Genomic DNA, 21,939 nt, shown 5'->3' on the forward strand with positions numbered 1-21,939 from the left:
ATTCAGTACCTTTCTTAAAAATGATGGGGATAAAAAAAAAAAAAGGTTAGTTCAATTGAAAGTTAGTGTTTAGCTGCGTAAGTATATAAACAGCTTTTAAAGGTACTGCCATAGTTTGTAGTGCTTCTGTTCAAAGTAAATTCTTTCAGAAGTGTCAAAGTTTGGGAATATTAATTGAGAGAGAAACTCCCATATGCAGCTGAACCAGATTAAAATGTGACTAGGAAATGTTTAACAAAAATAAATACAAATATAATGCAACATAAATAATGTTAATTAGTAGTTTTTCCTAAATCAATAAGACCCTGCAGAGCTCCATTTCTAGCTGTCCAATATTTGTGAACAGATGATAAGATAAATCTCTTGATCATCCTTCTTCCTAACTAGAGGAGTTGTTGTTGTTGTTGTTGTTGTTGTTGTTGTTGTTGTTTTACTAACTTCCTGGTAAAATGCTAACTCTTCTTATTATGACACTCTTTTCCCTCCCCATTTCATGTTTACTTCTGTCCAGATGTAGAAGCCTTAACTGTGAAATCATAGAGTTTAGGACTTATGAATTATTCAGTTGAATGTTTTTGTTGTGATTGTTGTGCTTTTTCCACTTAACATCATGGTTGTCATCTTATGTATTATTTTGCTTTTTTTTAACTTCATTTGCATCAGTTTTTATAATTCTTTCTCTGTTTCCCTATTTCATACTCATTGTTATATAGTAATCTTCCATTACATTCATCTGCCAACAATTTGCTTAACCTTTCCCACAATTGATTCAATCACTTCCTTTTATAAATAGGGAATTGGGGCCCTCAAAAAGTGAAATAATTTGTTCAGGAACATAAGTAGATTTGGATTCATATCTCTATTTGGACTCAACTCTAAATTTAGCATTCTTTCTACTATCCCATGCCCCCTTTTATAGACAGTGGCTATGATAAACATCATGATGGAGCTTGGAAATGATAGCCTCAAGACCAGATCTCAGTTTCCACATCAGTAATATAAGGGATTTAGGATGGTTGACTTCTGTGGTATCTTCCAGCTGCAAATCTATGATCCAGTGAATGTTAGGGAAAGAACTGAGCACGAATTGCTTTGTGTGACCAATGGATAACTAAATAGCTGCAGTAGCCCTGAAGTCAGAATGCGCTTAGTTCAGATCAGTCTCAAACACTTATGAGCCATGTGACTGAGCAAATCACTTAAACTCTATCTACTTAAGTTCCTCATTTGCAAAATAGGGATAGAAATAGCATCCTCTTCCCAAGATTGTTTTAAAGATAAAATTAGTTAATATTTGTAATGCTTTGCAAAAGCTTTAAAGTGATATGTGCTAGCTATTAGTATTATCATTATATATAATATGGGATTAATGTCAAGCTTTTACAAAAAAGTAGGTGTAATGGAACTTTTACAATAATATATTTTTGTTTTATTGTGTGTACTACTTTCTACTTTGATGAGTCATTGGAACAGGAAAGTTCTACCAAGCCTGGTAGCTGTAAGTATAGGTTCAATTCCATAGAAGCCCATTATAAGTAGCTTAACTGAAGAGAGATGTATCTTTAGTTCCCAGAAACTCATAAAAACTATTTAATGAATTAATCTTTTATATATTTTTAATATCTTTTAATATTTTTAGATATTGGGAAAAATCTACTCTTTTCTAATATTAACCAACAAGCATTTTTTAATATACCTGTGTGCTAGGTAGGTATTGTGTTATGTAATAGAGATATGAAGACAAAAATAAAAGTCCTTTCAATCAAGGAGATTTCATTTTTATCAGAGTACATCTTTCTTTTAGATTGAAATTGACTCTCCCCTCTACCCCAAAAGGATTTAATGAAAAGATACTGGATTTGCCATTAGATTATCTGGCTCTTATACTCGTTAGGCATGAGATTTTGGAAAAGGCAGCTCGTTTTTCCGAACCTCAATTTCTTTATCTGTAAAATGGGGATAGTCAATTTTGAATTACTAGACTCATAGTAAATAGAGGAAATATGGCAGAGTGGAAAGAGTGGTAGAGTCTGAAGAGATCTGAGCTTGATTATTTGCTTTTAATATTTGCTTAAATGACAGAGTAAGTCATTTAGCTTCTCTGAGATTCCATTTCTTCATCTGTAAAATGAAGATAATAATACCTTTAATGTCTACCTCACCCAGAAAACTCCAGTAAGGAGTTGTGAAGAGTCAGACATGACTGAAAACAAAAACAACCAGGCACTAAAGAAGGTTTAATGCTTTGCAAAAAATTCTAAGGTGTGTTTATGAGGATCAAGTAACATATATAAAGCAGATAACCAATCCTAAAGTACTATATAAGTCAGTGTTTTATAAGTTTTTCAAGTTTTATTCATATGTTTTGTCTTCACATTAAAAACATTTCCAAATTATTCCTTCTTTGTGAGAGATCTCATAACAAAATAATTAAATTGAACAAAAATTATTTTTTCTCTGTGTCATCTAGTACAATCCAAAAAAAAAAAAATCGTATTCCTTGAAATAAATATGCAGTCAAGCAAAAAGAAATTCATTTATATATATGTGCGTGTGTGTGTGTGTGTGTGTGTGTGTGTGTGTGTGTGTGTGTGTAGAGAATGAGAGAATCACATCAAACCGTCACTTTTCTGTAATTATTAAGATCAATTAAAATATTGCATAGAAAGCATAGTGGAATAGAAAAGATTTGTTTTAGAGTGAGAATACCTGAGTTTGACTCTTGGCTCCTGCACTGATGACCTGTATACTCTGTGGCAAGCCATCTTTCTAAATTTCTGCCTCCTCATTTGGGAAATGAGGGAGCTGGTCTAGATAAACTAAAGCCTCTTCAAGGTCTTATATTAAAAGTATTTATTAAACTAATTTAGTAGACTAGGAAAAGGCGGTTCAGAGAAGTTAAATAAATCATTTAAACTGACACAGCTTGTCATCAATGAAGTTAGGTTTCAAGTCTTAAGTATTCTGCCAAGTTTTTATACCCAAAATAGTATAGTGGAAATATTTGCCCTACATTTTTTTGTTCTTTCTTTCTTTTCAATTTAAAATGTATAATAACTTGCCTCCTTTTTCTCTCTACTCTATAAGGTTGAAAGTTGGGTTGGGTGACCATTCTATCTTGCAATGTTTTTATTATTTTTGTGTGTGTCAAAATTAGGACTTGAGCGGTTTCTTAGCTGATTTCTCCAGGAAAGTTAACAGCATTATCCTTTTTTTTTTAATGTTGTATTTTTTGTTTTTGTTATCAGTGGTGTGTGTGTGTGTGTGTGTGTGTGTGTGTGTGTGTGTGTGTGTGTTTGGGAGCAGTACAGAAGAGTGAATATGTGTTAAAATGCCTGTGAGCATTCACTTCGTGAATTGCCTAAAGCTGAAAATAATTGGAAAGGAGGAGATTCTATTTGTCTATTTATCTGTCTTTTTTGGAGATCATGATGGTAGCTTTTTTTTTTTTTTTTAAATTTTGTGTGTATATGTGTTTTGTTTTTAATGTTACTGTTATTTGCTTCTCTTCTTACAGGTGTCTGTCCCCTCCCTCTCCCCTCTCCCCTCACTTAATGTGTACCTGCATTCCTAATCAGTTTCTCTTTTCTTTCTTTGATTTGTTTTACCATTGTGCTTGGTTTACCAATTATTTCTGCCGTTACAGTCTATAAATTCTACCTTATAATTCTGATTTTTCAATTAAGCCCGTTTAGAAAAATTCTTCTGTGGTTCCATGCTTTTCTAGGAGTGCACTGGTTTCTTCTTGTTATCAAGGGTTGAGGCATTTTCCTTTGTTTTAGGTTATTTATTTAAAGATGTCTGGATTCTTTTTGATGATTTGGAGGCTGTGTTCCTTCTGTTATTAATCACTTTAATTTTCTGAAGGTCTGTAATGGACTTTTTTTGTTTGGCAATTGGGGTTAAGTGACTTGTCCAGGATCACACAGCTAGGAAACGTTAAGTGTCTGAAGTCCTCCTGATTTCTTGGGGAATGGCTGATGCTGGACTCTTTATTTCAGTCAGGTTTGGTGGATCCCCACACACACCACCAGCATCCTGCTTCACTTTCTTCAGTTTTTCAGGTTATCTACCTCAGTAATGTTGCAGCAAGGACCACTATTGTCACAGCCAGAGTAAGAGGCTCCATTTTCATTTTTTGAGACACTGGGAGTCTGGGATTGGAATTGAGTTCTGACATAAATCAGTTACAGATTTATGAGAATGGAGTGGTGGGTAAGTAAGTATTTTAGGACTTAGTAATTAGGTTTCTGCTCTTTTTGGTTTGTCATTATGCCTTCTTGGTTTTCTGAACCAGTATTGTCAAAATCAAATAGAAATGCAGGAATTTAGAAAACCACACATTAATATTCCCTATGTTTACCTATGTTTTGTCATATTTTTACTTATTTTGTTAAACATTTCCTAATTATATTTTAATTTAGTTGGATCCTGCATGCAGAAGATTGGCAAACTTACAGTAGTTTGACACCTTTGTCTCAGACATTGTAGATAGCTGAATTTTTTTCTCTGTGTTGTTAGTTGCTTGTTTTATTAGTTATTCATCCGACATGATGCAGTGAAAAAGGCAGTAAATGAAGCATTGAACTTAGAGCCAAGGGAAATTAATTTAAATTCCTACTATTTATTATCTGTGTGATCTTAAGACAAATTACTTAAGTTTATGGGCCTCAGTTTTCTCATCTGTAAACCTTGAAAGTTGGAATAGATGCCTTCTAAAATTGCTTTTAAGTCTAGAATGAAATCTTATAATAGAAATGGGTTAATCCAACAAATTTGAAAAGTTGACATCTTCCTAGTAAATGTAATGGGCTTAATAAAAGGAAAGAAAGGTTTTTATGTGAGATTCTTAATCTGTGACCTATTAGTTTTTAAAATATTTTTAATAACACTTCAGTATAGTAGATTTTCTTTGTAAATCTTTTATATTTTATTTTATGCATGTAATTAGTCTGAGATTGGATCCATAATTTAACTGATTGTTAAAATGGTCCATGACACAAAAAATGTTTAGGAATTCCTGGTTTTTAATTTTCTTTTGTTTTATATAATCTTGACTTTAAATCCATTGTATATAAGAGCATATATTTGACTTTCATACTTTGAAGATTTTTTTTTTTCACTTCATAAACACGGCTCATAATTTGTTTCAGATTATACATGGAGAAAAACAAGCTTATGAGAATGCCTCCCTCTTTTCTTCCCTTCTCTTTCTTCCTTCTCTTTCCCTTCCTCCTTTTTTCTTCCTTTCCTTGCTTCCACTTTTCTTTCTCCCTCTTTTTCTCTCCCTTTTCATCTACATGGAGGTACAGTGACCATTCTTATGCCCAGTTCCACTGCTAATTGGAGTGAAAGCTTAGAAAAGCTCCATTTTATACGTGGACTAGAGTCCTTTTTATGGGGAGGGAGGTAATTACTATTTTCTCACTAACCGATTTTAAAGCATTGAAAATGGCAGTAGAAGATTCATCAGTAATTTTTTTTTTCCTTTTGCTAGATTACACTATTAATTATAAATTTATTTTGGAGGAGAGGAAATTTATTCTTATTTATCCAACTTATGACTGATTATTTAGATTAATTGTTATTCTAATTTATTGTTTTATTATTTAGAATTATTGTTATTATAAATATTGTGTAAGTTATGTTATTATAAGTAATATTTATTACAATGAATACCACTGAGGTATTAGAGAAGAGAAAAAGAGAATGTCAATTCTAAGACCATAGAGAAGAGAGGAAGCATTGGTACAAGTGTCAGATTATACCTTATTAGTGATGAGAACAAGTTATGTTTGTAATATGCACCACTATTTTCTTCTGCTTTAGTCCCCAGTTCATTTCAACAAACATTTATTTATTTATTTACTCTTCATTCATTGACTTATTGCTAAGGCAATTGGGGTTAAGTGACTTGCCTAGAACCACACAGCTAGGAAGTAAGTGTCAGAGATAAGATTTGAACTCAGATCCTCCTGACTTCAGGGCTGATGCTCTATCCATTGCACCACCTAGCTGCCCCTCAACAAACATTTATCAAACGATAGCACTTGTACTTAAGAGACTAGTATTTTTTGAGCTTCCTACTCTACTTACTGACTTTTGCTTTTAGACAACTATTACTAGATATGCAATCTACTTCATTATTCAAGGTTATAGGTGTAAACAGGTGGAGAAAGTAAATGGTCCTGCTGTAATAATTGTGTGTCATAGTTTTTATTCCAGAGAAATACTGCTGTTATCCTCCTTCTGGTATTAAAGTATGAAACACAACCAACATAATTAAAACAAAAAGTCATTTAAGTTATTGAGTAATGTAACCCCCTACAGTAATATCTAGTTGTGTCCTTTTTTTTTTTTTTTTTTTTGTAGGGGAGAACTTAGGGGAAATGCAACCAGTTTACAGTTTCATTTCTTGGAAATATTTAGAAGCATTATTCAAATTCAAAATAAACTTTTTAGTTGACATAAGCATTAATCTTTTGAAAGTTTTGAAAGTTTGTTCCTGGATCTTTTATTGTTGTTATTAGTCAAATTGTTACATATTGACTCTATCTACTTAATCAATGAAATATTTTAAACAAGCTAACCATTTTTATTTTGCAAATTGAAAAATATGTATGATATGTATATTTACCACTAGTATGGGAACAAAGAAGTTATTATAGTGTAATGGATAGAGATTTGACCTTGAAGTGAAGAAGCTCTCTGACATATACTGACTCTGTAACCCTGGATTTAGGTTAAGTTACAGAAATAGTGCTATTCTGTATTGATGTTGAGTTTTTATTATCTAGGAGTTCCCATGTTCCAGTGAAATCGCAGGCCCAGTCTCTATCCCTATTGTGACAAAGTGTTTTCCAATGGTCTAAAAAAATTATGATTATTAGCATTCAATCTCATTAATATATCCCCTTATGGTATATTTATGGGAAGATATTAAAAAAAAAGTTGGACAGGTTAAGAAAGGATGATAGATTGTGATTTGTATCTAAAGAAGAGTAATGACATTGATGAGATAGACTTCCTCAAAGTATATTTTATTGACACACTAAAACAATTCCTGAACCTCACTTTTCCCTTAGCAGTTTACTTCTATTTTCATTTTTAACTTTACATTTACTTTTTTTTTTTTTGCTTTAAAATAAAATGTAATTGATATCTTTTGTATTTATATCACCTACATTTCCCTCTTACCATCCCAGAGAGCTTCCATCCCTCATAATAACTAATAATGAAAAAAATAGCATTTAGCAAACTAACAAATTAAAAGAGCCTCCTTATTTGGTATCCACAGTCTTGCATATCTACATAGAAGGTAGAGTGAAGCCTTTTCATTTCCCTTCTCTGGGCACAAATTGATTGTTATAATTTCATAGCATTCAGTTTCAGTTTGTCTTGTTCTTTTACAGTTAGTTTGTATATTGCTTTGCTTATTCTGTTTACTTTGCATCAACTCACATATATACACACACATATTTAATCAGGCTTCCCTATGTTTACCATATTTGTTTTTTTAACAGCATAATATTTTATTATATCTATATACCATGGTTTAACCTTCTCTAATCATTGGGTATTTTTTTTTGTTTCCAGTTCCTTGCTACAAAATGCTAGAAACATTTTGAACTTTGTAGGTCTTCCTTTTTTCATTGACCTCCTTAGGATATAAGTGTAGTAGAAAAGGTCTCTACAACAAAGGGTATGGATAATGTTGTCACTTTCACAGCATACTTCTAAAATGTTTTCCAGAATGGGCAAAGCAGTTAATAGCTCATAAGTATTACATTAACATGCACTTTCTACCATCTATTCATTGCTGATTATTTCCATCTTTTGCCATTTTTGTCAGTTTATTGGATAGGAGATGAGAGTTTTTTTCCCCCCAATTTGTATACTCAATTTCAAATACTTATTTGCCATTTTAGGGCAATATTTCATTTATCTGATATAGAGTACTGCACATTGTTATCATCAATAAAGGATTATTGAATTTAACAGGACACACATGAGAATGACTTATGTGATTGACTGATATTTTGTAATTTGTTAATTTGGAGAGACTTTTAAAATACCACTTAGTTGAATGGCATTAAATCTATTGATGTTTAATCATTTCAATTATGTCTGTTTGTTCATGACTCCATTTAGGATTTTCTTGTCAAAGGTACTTGAGTGGTTTGCTATTTCTTTTTCCATATGAGGAAATTGAGGCAAGTGCCTTGCCTATAGGGCATAGCTAGTCAGTGCTTGAACCTGGATTTGGACTCTTTCTGGCTCCAGGTCCTGAGCTCTATTTATTATTACCTAGTTGCCCCTATTAAATCTGTAAATTATCTCAAAAACATAATATTTCATGCATATGATAGTTGTTTGCTATATGTGATATTCAAGCAAGTTAAAAATTAGACGAATCATTTATTCAGTACAAAATATCACCATGCTGAAGGCATATTACTTAATCCAAAAGCATTTTATGTCAGCAGGCATCTTTGGAAAGTTGGGACTTAACCTAAAATATCAAACTTGAACTTTTCATATCAAGTCTCTATGTAATGATGAAGAATCAATCTAGTTCAGGGACTAGGCATTTATTTGTTTTTACTATTCCTTTTATTTATCTAGTGAAATGTTTAGATATATAGTGGGAATGTCTTGAAACTCTGGATTTGTTTTGATTATGTATTTTTCTTCCATAGTTTTGGCAAGCGTTCTGCAGGAAGCTTTAGGCGTGGCTGTGAATGCATTGTTTTAGAGCCATCTGAAATGATTGTGGTAAGTATATTCCTGTGTGGTTTTTTCCAAAACATTAAATTCCTCTAATAAACTGTAGTTTTAAAAAATGTTTGTGCCTATTCCAAGTAGGATTTTTTGAAATGACTCAATAGTGTTTTATACTGTGTAACATTGAAAGTGATTGTGAATGGTTATTTCCTTTTAAGATTGTGAGGAATTGGATAGTTGTGCTTATTTGGAAGCTTTTGTTAAAGAGCCAGAAGGCAAGATGCTAAATGTGCTGTTTCTTAAGACTTGTATCAAATCTTGGTGTGCCTTTTAACTGAAATTAGCTAGAATCTTTGAATTGCGATATTTAGCTCTCCAAATGCTGATTGAGATGAGAAATGGAAATTTAAATGAGTAATATAATAGACCTCCTGAGAGCAAATATTAGATGTAAGTAACTTTGACTTTTTCTTTTCCTTTTCCTTTTTTAATTTAAAGAGGATCAAGGAACTTTGTAAATAATAGATTGAATTATACAAGCCAGAGTACTCCAAAATATTCTAATTTGCTAGATTAAAAGAAAAATGACACAAAAGAGAAAACAATTTACTAGGGAATATGACTAGGAATGATTTCTATTTTTTTCCTTTGTAGAACTTCTGTATGCTTTAAGTATACCATTTGTTTTCTTTATAAAAGTGGTTAATAGTATAATATTGCTTTGATTTTTCGGTCAGGATCAAAGTGTATTTTAAAACAGAGTGATGATCTTTTAAAAATGATGGTTTTTCACTCTGTTGTGTTGGCTAACTCTGGGCAGGTTTCTTCAGGGGGGGTTAGGATTCCATCCCCTGATATTAGAATAATGAGATCTTGTTCATTACAGGATTAGATTAAAGTTGAGGAAAACACCTTGCATGTAAAATTTAGGATTTCATGGTCAATGACAGAGTTGCGAGAGGGTTAAGAGAGAGGTTGTTGGCACTGCCATGGTAATTTAGCAGGACTTTCAAAGGAATCTCACCTCTTAGTGGGAATTTTGGAACTTAGCAGCAGGGTTTATGAGATTTTTAGAATTCTGTAGCATTCCATACCTGGCTCTCTTGACTTGGAAAAAGTTTTTCAGGTATAAAAGAAAAATCTTAGAATGTAAACTTGTATTCCAAACTATAGGTATCCAAAAAGGCCAGTTCATCTATTTACATATTGACCATAGAAGCAGAAAGAGTTTCAAACCATTTTGCTTTTTAAGATTATCTATTTTATCTATAGATATTATAAAGATTATTATAAAATATTCTAATGAAGAGTGACTTTGAAAAAATAAATAACAATTACAGAAAAAAATACTTATTAGAGTGTAAAGAAAACTTTAAATTACTTACCAAATTCCATTAGTTAAATCTGTCATTTTGGGATTTAGGGGATTTTACAATTGGCTCATGGTAGATCAACTTTTTGTACTATGGTTAAAAGAAAGTAACAATTCCCTTAGCCAATAAGCTGCTGTATATTCTCTGATGTCTTTCACATCTAAGTCAGTACAAAGACAACTTAAACTATTCTTAGCCTTGGAATTGCAGGAAGTTCATAGCTAACCACATTTTCCAAAGTGGAACTGAAAATGCCCCTTCATAAATTAAATATCAGGAAGAAGCACTTAGTTTCAGAGGAAACCCAGTATACTGAAGGTTTGTCTAGAAAACGTGTCTACACATGGCTAAGAGCAAAGGAATATGGGTCATCTCTTGAAATTGAATATTACCCATAGGTTTTATCAATGGAAGAAGGCCCAGATGTGTGTTTTTAGGGAAATACATGTCTTCAATTTGTTTTGTAGGTAGACTATATGGATGAAAATGAAGAATATTTTCAGCGCCAAGCTTCTCATAGACAGTCCAGAAGAAGATTTCGAAAAATTAACCAGAAAGGTGAAAGACAAACAATCATCGACACTGTGGATCCTTATCCTGTTGGAAAGCCACCTTTACCTAGAGGTTATCATACGGTAAGCTAATAAAATCTCCTTTCTAAGAAATCAGTTTGGATTTTAGATTGTTAAGGAATTTCTATTTAGGAGATATAATTTAAAGGTGGTAGTGTTAGTGATATTGTATAAATCTGTCTTTAATTTTTGCTTTGAGGAAAGAAAATCTTAATATAAATGAATCGTTAATATAAAATGTAGGATATTGGTTTGCCCTAATTTTGGTTAAGGGGCTTTCATATTGAAAACAATTAAAAAAAAATTAGCTTTGTCTTTTTTGCTGCTTTCTGAATATAGAATGCAATGGAATTAAAAAAAAAACTAGTTATTATTATTATTTGATGCCTTAATGAGTATCACATATAAAATGTGTTTATGGAAATGATTCATCACTGTATAATGTCTTTTTTTGTTTGAAAAGAATATCTGACTTGTTAAAAAAGAAAATAATGTAGAAAATGTCCCTTAATTAAATTAGTGAGGACATATTCCGATTGACCCGTATTCAAGATGATATAAAATAATTTCTGAGTCTACCTCTAAAGAAACATAGCCACAGAGAAATTCAGCGGTTTGCCCAAGAACACAATTTAGTCAGTGGCAGAATCTGAATTAGAATCTGGGTCTCTTGATTCTTCTTTTTTAGTTATTTTATTATTTCTCTATTCACTCTTCTGTGAGTCTATTCTTAATTAAAATGACATAAAATATTAACTGATTAGTCTTTGTCTCTCACATATTTGCCTTTTAATGTTTTAAAAAATGCACACACACACACATACATATAAATACACATACATTCATACACACATACATGTCTATATAAAAAGTCATGTGTGAATTACCAATCTCTATCTCATTCATAACTTTTTCCCTATTCCTATGGATGAATATGACTATAAAGTAAATATGTTATAGGCTTAAAGTCTTGACATTGATTTGTCATATTAATTTTTGAAATTTTTGTTGAGATGTAAATATATTATTTTTTATCAACACAATGTATTTTGTTTATGAAATAGAAATCTCCTTCAGTTTTCATCCTTAGTGCAGTTCTGACCATCAATTCTCCCTCCACCTACTCTTAATTTAGCATGAATTTCATAGTTGAGTCATTTTATTTTGCTCTTTTGGATAGAGTTTCTTTTTATTCACCACAAAGTCAGCTTTGTTTGGTTGGGAGGGTTGGTATTAGAAATCTATGAAAGGTTTTTTGTTGTCAATTCTCTGGCAAAGAGAAAATGATGTATTCACTGCCAATCTAGCATAAAAACCATAGGAAGTCTGTTCACCATGATCATGTTCTGTAACTTATTCTGTATCATTAAAAAAAATAAGTCCAATGTAGCATTCAATCAATTAAGCTGTTTTTAAGCGCCTTCTTGATGCCAGGTTCTATGTATGCTAAGTGATAGAAAAAGAAAACGAAACAATCCCTGCCCTCAAGGAACTTATGTTCTGATGAATTAGACAATATAAATGTAAATAGGTACATGTATAGTGAACTTTTTAATTGCTTTTCCAAATATGCTTTGATGTTATATTTGTGAGAGTGATTCAATCTTTTCAATGATAAAGGACCATATTTGAAGCCACAGGATCAAGGTTTAACTCCTGGATCTCCCACTTACTATTTTTTTGTCCTTGGGCAAATCAGATAACTTGAAATCATTAGACTTCAATTTCCATAACTGTAAAATGAAGGGGTTGATATAATCTCAAAGCATTCTTTTGTCTCTAAACTTAAGATTTTATGATTCTGCTTTCAAATTGGAATTTTGTTTCCCTTTTTTTTTTTGGCAGGGGGGAGAATAGGTATTTCTCTTAATTTGGTTTATTTAGTTATTTCAAAGTTGCTATTTGGCACTCCCTCCTACTCTTTTTCTTTTTAGGAATATTTTCCTTTTAGGAGTGAACCTCACTTTTTTTTTTCTATACTGGTGAATAATATATTGTTCACCTTTTAAAAAATTATGCTTCCCAAGATACACTGCTTTGAAAAAAAACGTGTTTTAAAGACAAATTTGGTCCAATAAGTAGGTTTGTTTACATAGCAGATGAAAATCTAAAGTAATTACAAATGTGTGATGTTTTTGGTATTTATTGTTTGAGTTCTGAGATGAACTATTGATGGAAACTGTTATAAACATGTTGATGTTAAAGCAATGAATTGAAATTGACTTTTATATTTACACCCTGATCTGTATAAATTTATTGTTAATTAAATATTATTTGCCTCTTATTTCACCTAAATAAAACAAATTTCAGCATTAAGAAGCAGCAAAATACTTTATCTGTAGAGTGCTACTGTACTGTAAATAAGAAGCTGAAAATGTTCAATCTTCGTTAGAAATGGGCCAGTAGGTTTTACATTTAATAAGCACACAAGAAAGTTGGCTATTGGTGAGAAAAGAAGAGAGAGAAGTTTATCTAAATGAATTGCATGATCACGTTCCACAAATACTTTAATTCCGAGTTCATTGCTATTGCATGGCATATATGACACATTGTGCATAGTACATTTATACATACAATCAGCTGATGGGGAGGCGATGATCTAGGGCCATTCTTAACCTAATTTTAACATTATCTTCATTTTTGGCAAATGTACTATAGCATGTCTGATAATATTCATCTTTTCCTTTCCTCCTTTATGGCACTCATTTCATTTTGGCTCAAAGGAATGCACTAAATCTCAGGTATCGTAATTTGTGTGTGGTCTCCTAACACTAACTGTTTACTTGTAAGTTTGCAGTGTAACTAATAAATTCATAATACTTATGTGCCTAAGTGGAGTATGCTTGTCCCTTTGTATTTTGAAAGTTATCTTGCCTGTCTTACTTAGAGAAAATGCTTAAGACTTTCTGTGTATCAATGTTAAAATTGGCGATAGCATGGGCTTTCTGCTTTATCTTTTTCATACCTTGCATAGAGCTGGTCACAAACACAGTAGATGTTCAGGGAACATTAATGGTAGATTCTCTTACAGAGAATTAGAAATTTGCTTATATTGAGGGTTTATCAATGTCTTTAATATTTGCTTCAAGTATTATAAAGAAAGCATTGTTTAAGAAGGAGACACAATTCCCATTAACCTCTTCAAAAAGTATATCTTTAAAACTCATATTAAGGTTGAATCCATGCGTTTAGCACTCAAACTCTGTGGTGAATATCCAGAAAATAGTATGCTACTCATTGAAAATAAAAGCAAGTTTTTAGATCATTAAAAATATTTGCGTGTATTCCTTTAAAGACATATTTCTTTCCTTTATTGTTTTTATGCCTACAATTCAGAAATAGATTCAGGGATTGTTACTGCTCTATCTAATTGAATTAAGAGAAAAGTTAAAAGATAACACAAAAATTCTTTGCTTTTATTAATAATGTTTAGAAGTATGAAGAAGTAAAGATCTGTATAGTCCCAAGTTTGCCTTGAAAAATTAAAGAAGAAAGGATTTGATTACTATTTGTGTTAATGATTTTGGTCTATCTTTTCAATTTCAAGATTTCAGTCACTATTATGTGTATATTTGAGGTGTTTGTGAACCAAATAAGAGTGTATTGGTAGACACAATATAAAGCTTGTTGAATGAAAAAAAGGAAAACCAACGTCTAGTAAAAATCCATGGTAATTAACAATTGGCAAATTTATGGGATCATTTCTTACTATAAAACACTTAGATTGCCAATATATGACAGCATGGCCAATAGTTTTGTATCTTAGAAAAATCTTTTAGGATGTTTGGAATCATGGGAAAAATTGTTCTTTTTTTATAGTGCTCTAAATTGATTTAACTATTAAAATAATTTTGTTTTTATATTATTAATGTAATTCTTAAGATATTAAAGTTCCATAACCCATAAAATATGTTTAATTTAATAACTTTGCCTGTTCATATGAAGCACTTGTTGGAGTCTGTAAAATATAATGATGTGATTGTATGGTTGAGTCATTGTAGTGAAGAGAGTGAATTTATGGCTTGTCAGCATTATTTCAGAATTTTAGAAGTATTGGTTATTTTGTATTGGATTAGTGAGTTTTGAAGTGAATATAGCAAGATAACTTTTTAAAATTAGTTTTTAGAAGATGTATTAACTTTCTACAAATGAAAAAGATAGTAAACACATTAAAATTATAAACTTATAAAACATTTTTATAACTTGAAAGAACTGATTTAAAGGAATTTCTTTTCTACTTTGTGATTAAATTTAAAATGTAGATCTGATTCCTTGTGTCATGCTAGTTTTAAACCTGTCTTAAATTTCAGTGTTTTGTAATGTCTGAAAAATGTAAATATTTGTTTACATTTATGTTAACATTTATATTAATATGGTAATCCTAATGTTATTCCTTAAAAACTTTTTTCAGCAAGCATTTCTAAAGAAAGGAAGTAATGTTGGTCTTTGTCAGTGCTTCTCAAAGTTTGGCATGGTGATCCCCAAGACTTTTTCTGATACTGCTAGGATATTTTAATTTCTAATGTAGGAAATACTGACAAATATGATACCCCTCTGTCCCCCCCCCCCAAAAAAAAGGCAAATAAAAACTCACCAATGATTCTATTAGAGAGGGTCCAAAATAATTTTAAAGAAAATAAAAGGGTCCTGTGACCAAAAAGTTTGAGAACCACTGGTCTACCATGCATAGGCATCTTTAAAATTCAATAGAGTCTCTTTTTCATTATGATTCTCTTGGCTCTTTGAGTAAGAGTTTTCATTAATACATACAATACATACATACAAAGGTGTTGATAATACAACTTTGATAATACCAGTTGAGCAATTTAAATAGGATGGGTCATTTTCTTAATTTAGGTTTTGATCTGTGTCACTGTAGATATAGTTTAGTCACATAAAGTAACATGTTGCAGTGATTCCCTACATTTTTTCCCCTTAACCCTTTAAACTATAACAAAAGAAAATGTATTGTGAAACCATTGGTGACTTTGATATTGTCCATGTGTGTGACATAATTAGGTAATTATTACTTATTAAGCTTTAAGAATTTTTAGCATGATTTAGACCTAGAAGATGATATCATAAGCAAATTAGGGGAGCATGAAAAAATTTATCAGATCTATGGATAAGAGAAGAAAGAAATAAATAATTTCAATTCCATTAAATTAATAAAGAAATAACACAAACAAAACCATTGCAGAGAAAATTAGAAGGAAAGTGGGAAATTAAAAAAAAAATCAAAGCAACATTCTCTGATGAAATCCTCATTTCTCTAATATTTAGTACATTGACTATTTATTTATAAAAACATAAGTTATTCCCCAATTGATAAATGATCAAGGATATGAACAGGCAGTTTTCAGATGATGAAATCAAAGCTGTTTATAGTCATATGAAAAATACTTTAAGTCACTACTACTTAGATAAGTGCAAATTAAAACCACACACCTGTCACTGTGACAGAGATTTAAAGAAAAAAAAATACAAGGATTTATATATACAAAGATATTTATAACACCTCTTTTTGTGGTGGCAAAGAAGTGGAAAGTAAGGAGACTACCATCTATTGGGAAATGGCTGATTAAGTTATATTGTATGATTGTGATGGAATACTGTTATGGTTAAAAAAAAAAGTGAGGAGGAAATGCTTATAGAAAAACCTGGAAAAGCTAATATTAATTGATACAAAATGAAGTAAATAGAACCAGAAAAACATCTTACAGCCTTACAGTTACAATATTGTAGCAATGATCAGCTATGAATGATTTAGCTATTCTGATTGATAAATGATGGATAATTCCAAAGGACTAAATGATGAAAACTACCCACTTTCAGAGAGAGAAAACTTACCGAGTCTGAATAAAGATTGAAATATAATTTTTAAACTTTTTCTCTCTTTCTTTTTTTTTTTCACCATGACCAATATGGAACTATGTTTTCCATTATTTCACATTTCTTGTCTTCTTAATGGGTGAAGAAAGAGTTTAAGGAAGAGAAAGAATTTGAAGCTCAACATTTTAAACAAATAAAAATAAATAAATATTTTTCAAAAGAATTTTTAGCATTAGTTCTTTATGGGAACCATAACTGTAGAGTGTAGGACTCGGGGTCAAAAAGGTGTGAATCTTGTGTGTGTGTGTGTGTGTGTGTGTGTGTGTGTGAGAGAGAGAGAGAGAGAGAGAGAGAGAGAGAGAAGACAGTATTCAAACAGTCATTTAACTAGTTTAGTCATGAATGTTCTCATTTTTATAATGAGGAAAAATAATACCTATAATTCTTAGCTCATACTATTGCTCAGAAAATCAAATGATATACTGCATGTTTATAAACCTTAAAGCCATATGTATTATTGTTTAGTTGTGTCCATTGGTCTTTTCACAATCTCTGCTTCTATTATTTGGCAGTACAGAGTAAGGGACAACTAAAAATTGGGGTTAGATTTTAATGATGATCTTTATATACTTGTACACTATACACAAACCAAGTTTATAAAACTTAGCAAATTTATGATCCTAAATTGAAATATTCCTTTTGAGGTAAGGGGAAACAAAGGGGAAAGGAAAAAGATGATGATATGGCACTTTGTAACGAGAGAACAAATTACTTCTCTCTAGAGCACTATTTCTTTAACTGTAATTTAAGAGATTGAAATAGAAGGATCTAGCATCTAAAATCTCTTCAAGCTCTAACTTGTGTTCCTTTCAAAGTCAGATGAGTATTAGATAGTAGTAGAAAGTCCATTGGGGAAAAAAAGGGGAAAGGAAAAAGATGATGATATGGCACTTTGTAACGAGAGAACAAATTACTTCTCTCTAGAGCACTATTTAACTGTAACTTAAGAGATTGAAATAGAAGGATCTAGCATCTAAAATCTCTTCAAGCTCTAACTTGTGTTCCTTTCAAAGTCAGATGAGTATTAGATAGTAGTAGAAAGTCTATTGATTAACTAAGCAATTAAAAAACTCAAGAGAAGTGTGATCAAGGCAAAAAAGTACTCAAAGTTAGGGTTTTAATATTTCTTAATTAGTTGAAGCTGATCCCTTATTGTTGTCTAGCTAGTTATTTATGTTCCATCTAAGTTGAAACCAATTCCTGAGCAGAATTGGTCTTGAAGTTTACAGAAAATGGCAACTGAAGAGAGCCCCAGCTCATGAATTTAGAATAGACTTTAGAATAGACAATTTCTTGTATAGACAGTTTCAGGATACAGAATTTGAATAAATTAGACCAGATCCTTTGGATAAGGGACTTTTTCCCCCCCTTTTTGCTTTTTATTATTCTGCTTAACTTCTAAATAAATGAAAAAAAAAAGTTAGTGTTCATGATATTTCCCTTAGTATATTTTAACATTCATCTATATGTATCTTGCTATACAGAAATCTTTAACATTCATTGATAATACTTCCCAGAGGTCCCCAAGAGTAGAAAAATTAGAAGGTTGCTTAAGGGGGAGGAAGATCATATGATACTACTACTTTGATGCATTTTTTTCATCATCTTTTTTTTTTTTTTAAATTTTTGTATTGGTTTCTTTCCCTCTCTCCTTCCCTCTTGTTTCTTTTCTTTTCTTTAATTCAGTTTAGTTTAAATCAACAAATATTTTTTGAATAACTTAGGTTGTTGGAGTCTGGTTTAGACCATAGAAATCAAGTGGAATTAGAGTGCTGGGTTAACCCAGGTAACTACTTCATGATTTAAAAATCTATGCCTGATATTTCTCTACTCTGTTATTCCCCTAACCCCTCCTCCCCCCATGGTCATTTCGAAGTATTTCTGATCACAAGTAGAGATGGATTTGATTACTGTAATTCTTACTAAGATGTGAATTACTGATTGTCATAGCATTTCCTGGAGATAGCAAATGAATCAGTTAAATAGAATATGTTTACGTGGTAGGTTTTTGAATAGTAGGGAATAAAATGAGTGTGTCCTCCTCTCATGTGTAAGCAGCCCCTCTCCCATAGTGTTTAAGAGAAAGTAGTACATATGTGATTTAGGATTTCAGAAGCCGGAAAGAGCAAGTTCATTGTCATATGTGTCAAACAACATGAAACTGCTTAGGTTACTTCAGGAAGAAATGGGATTTTTACCTTAAGACTTGAAGAATGGGTACAGCTTGAATTAGAAAAAAGGAAGGAGTGTGTGTGTGTGTGTGTGTGTGTGTATGTGTATGTACACACATACACACACAGAGTTTAGACTAGGAAAAGCAAGTTTAGATTATAGTTAAATTAAGTCAAAATTAAGAAAATGAAGATTAAGTTTATTAATGGTGCTGGTTTAATAGGTCCATATCCTTCTAGCTGGTCATGTACTAGCAGGTCATGTACTGTAATACTCCAATAGGATTATAATTGGCTTTCCCAATTATGAATAAATGGCAAAGACAAATAATATGTCTTGCTTTGTTGCCATATATTGTTAATTATTTCTTATATTATTAATTAGCTTATTTTGTCCACAAAACCAGGGGCCATTTATGATGCTTCTTTTAGATCCCTAAAAGTATTTAGAACATAGTACTTAAGCCACAATATATGCTTTATTCAATACACAGTATATGAAGTACAACTCCAATCCTAATTGAATTGATACAGTGTGAAGGTCTTGACAAAAGAATGCAGAATAGAAATTTTTTTGTTAAATAAAAGAAAACCATTAAATTCAATGGAGTTAAATTGCTACTTTCAGTATCCTTGTGACCTTAGGAAAACCCCTCTCTGCTTTTCACTTTCCTAATCTGATCTGAGAGGGTTAGGAAGAGCACTGGATTTGTATTCAGAGGTATCCTCTGATACCTCCTAGGCTCAAAGTCTGGTTCTTTTTGACTGACCTATCACTGTGCCTCAGTTTCCAAATAAGAAGATTGTATTAGATGAGTTTGAAGGTCATTTGCATCTCTAAGTCTCTGATTCCATTACTAAATAATTTCAAATGATGTTTTCTAATTCTAAATACTGCAAATATTCTATGGTAACATGATCGATTAGGGAAAAAATGTGGTACAAGTTATGAAAAATATGGTAAATCAGAGGACCTAGATATAAATCTGAGCCCTTCCTCTTATTAAATTTATGACTTTATGAAATGATTGACCTTCATTTTGAAAAGTAGAAAGAACAGATGAAGAGTTCAAGAGGCCTAGATTTAAGCTCCAGTTCTTCTATTAACTCATTATGTAAACTGGGGAAATTTACTTAACTTTGTTAGACCTCAGTTTCCTCACTGGTAAAATGAGGGGTTGAAATAGAAGTTATTCAAAGAATCTTCCAGCTCTAATAATTTGAATTGAGCTGTCCTATGAGTGTATTTCCAAATAGGTAGTACTTATTCAGTAAATGTAAACTCCCTGAAGGAAGTAATATCTGTTTCTTATTCCTAAACATGTTGTTGGACTTAATGTGTATTGAGTTAATTTTTTGAATTTCTGGATAGTTATATTACATCCCTGACCTTCTTCTATATTCCATCTAAAATCTCACCTTTCACAGAAAACCTTTCCTAATTCCTCTGAGTTTTAGTGCTTTTACCCAATTGATTATTTACTATTTTATCTTTGTACAGTTGTTCGCTTGTTTTCATCTATACCATTAGACAGTAAGCTTCTTGAGGTCAGGGACTGTGTTTTGACTTTTATTTATATCCCTAACACTAATAAATGCTAATTGAATGATTGACTTTTTTGAGCAAAAGCTCATATCCATATTCACATTGGTCATGTGATACATTACAGCTTAATATTCATATAGATATGTCAGTTTTATAGTGTTTGTATTCATTTTTCTAGAAAGGGAAATTTTGGTTTAGTGAAAGCATCATTATTACTCCTGACTTTTCCACTAATTAATGGTGTCATCTTGGGTAAATGCCTTCTGTAGCACATTTAGTTTTAACATTTGCTATGTATTTATGTGTGAATGGATATGTGTGTACGTTGGGATATGACTGATAAGGGCATAATACTTTGCAAATCAGTAAGAGTTGACCGGTGGAGGTGAGAGATAGGTGGTCTTTTTTTTTTTTTTCTCCTTTTCTTTCTTTCTTTCCTTTCTTTTTTTTTTTTTTTTTTTTTAAGTGAAGATTTTAAGGACAAATCTGAGGTTTTTTTCATACAAATACCAGCACCGGAAGGGACTGTTTCTTGCATTCCAAACAGAGTACTGAAGCATTCTATTTGGAATGCAAATTCTTTCAAAAAGCAGCATCATGTCCTCCTTCTATCCATAAGCGGCAGTTTTCCTTATTCTCCTTTACCTAGACCATGTGCATTTCAAAACCTGGTCCCCTGTGGAAGGGTCCTTGAACAATAGGTGGATATACAAAACTGTAGCATGTGTGCTGCAATTTCTGGCAAAATGCAGCTGGCTAAAGCGGCTGCGGTCCACTTAATCTCCTTGGTTTGGGGGGGGGGCTGTTTTTGTCTTCTTGTTATGTCAAGGTATTTATGCTGCTATGCTTTGTTAGGCAATGGGAGATGACTTAATTGAAGTATAAATCAGGAAAGCATTTGAAACTATCCAAACCAAAAAAAAAAAAAAAAAAATTAGGGGAGGGAGGAGATTTTTTTCTCTCTCTATTAACAGCATGTAGCTAGCTGCAAATTCATGCAAGGCAGCACAGAATGATATGCAGTGTGCTGTTTACCCAAGTTTCTTCTGTTGGAGGAGGTCTATTTTTATATATTACATCATCCCTGCTGCAGAACTCGGGTGTCCACTGGGATTTACTGTTCTTTCATTCCCCTTAGAAAGAAAGCTTGCATTGATGTCATTATTGGACCCATCTTTTGGTTGAACTTGAAAATTGAAAGTAATAAGGGTGTTGTATAGCAAATCATGTAATATTTCAGCCAATTTGTTTGTTAGAAAGATCACTGCCAGTTTTGGTCCTGCTTCTAATTTGTGAACACTGGTAGCTTTCTGTGCCAGTACATGTCTTTAAAAATCTTTATTGAGCAAATTTTAGCTTTTAGGCATGAAAGCAAAGACTTTTAAAAAAATATCTCTGAACTCTGATCTTAATTTTAGCAGATATCCATGCTAATTAAAGTAAAATTTTGTTTATTTGAAGGGAATAGCAGCCTATTTTCTTTCATTTTTAGATAACCCTTTTAAGATTCAAAATAAATTGTAATTTGATAATTTCAAATTTCATAGTGATTTCTTATTTTAAATTTAAATTTAAGGCTTGACTTATTTAAGATTTCTTTCTCTTAGCCAGATGGCATTCTGGATTTATAGAATAAAGTGTTATATAATATTTTTTGCTGG

General features: G+C 31.7%; 1 protein-coding gene across 7 annotated transcripts in view; it reads left to right on the forward strand.

The window, feature by feature from the left end:
• The window catches only part of RAPGEF2 (Rap guanine nucleotide exchange factor 2), a 294,557-nt gene that overhangs the window by 149,592 nt on the left and 123,026 nt on the right, over positions 1-21,939 (forward strand). For 5 of the 7 annotated variants that reach the window (XM_051965601.1, XM_051965605.1, XM_051965603.1 and 2 more), the window contains exons 5-7: positions 8,700-8,775; positions 10,565-10,732; positions 13,393-13,410. In XM_051965601.1, coding sequence (XP_051821561.1) covers positions 8,700-8,775; positions 10,565-10,732; positions 13,393-13,410 — 262 coding nt within the window. The remainder of the gene's footprint in view (positions 1-8,699; positions 8,776-10,564; positions 10,733-13,392; positions 13,411-21,939) is intronic. The other 2 variants (XM_051965602.1, XM_051965607.1) reach the window with 1 other exon arrangement.

The sequence above is a fragment of the Antechinus flavipes genome, chromosome 6 (assembly GCF_016432865.1).
Source record: "Antechinus flavipes isolate AdamAnt ecotype Samford, QLD, Australia chromosome 6, AdamAnt_v2, whole genome shotgun sequence".
NCBI classification, from domain to species: Eukaryota; Metazoa; Chordata; class Mammalia; order Dasyuromorphia; family Dasyuridae; genus Antechinus; species Antechinus flavipes.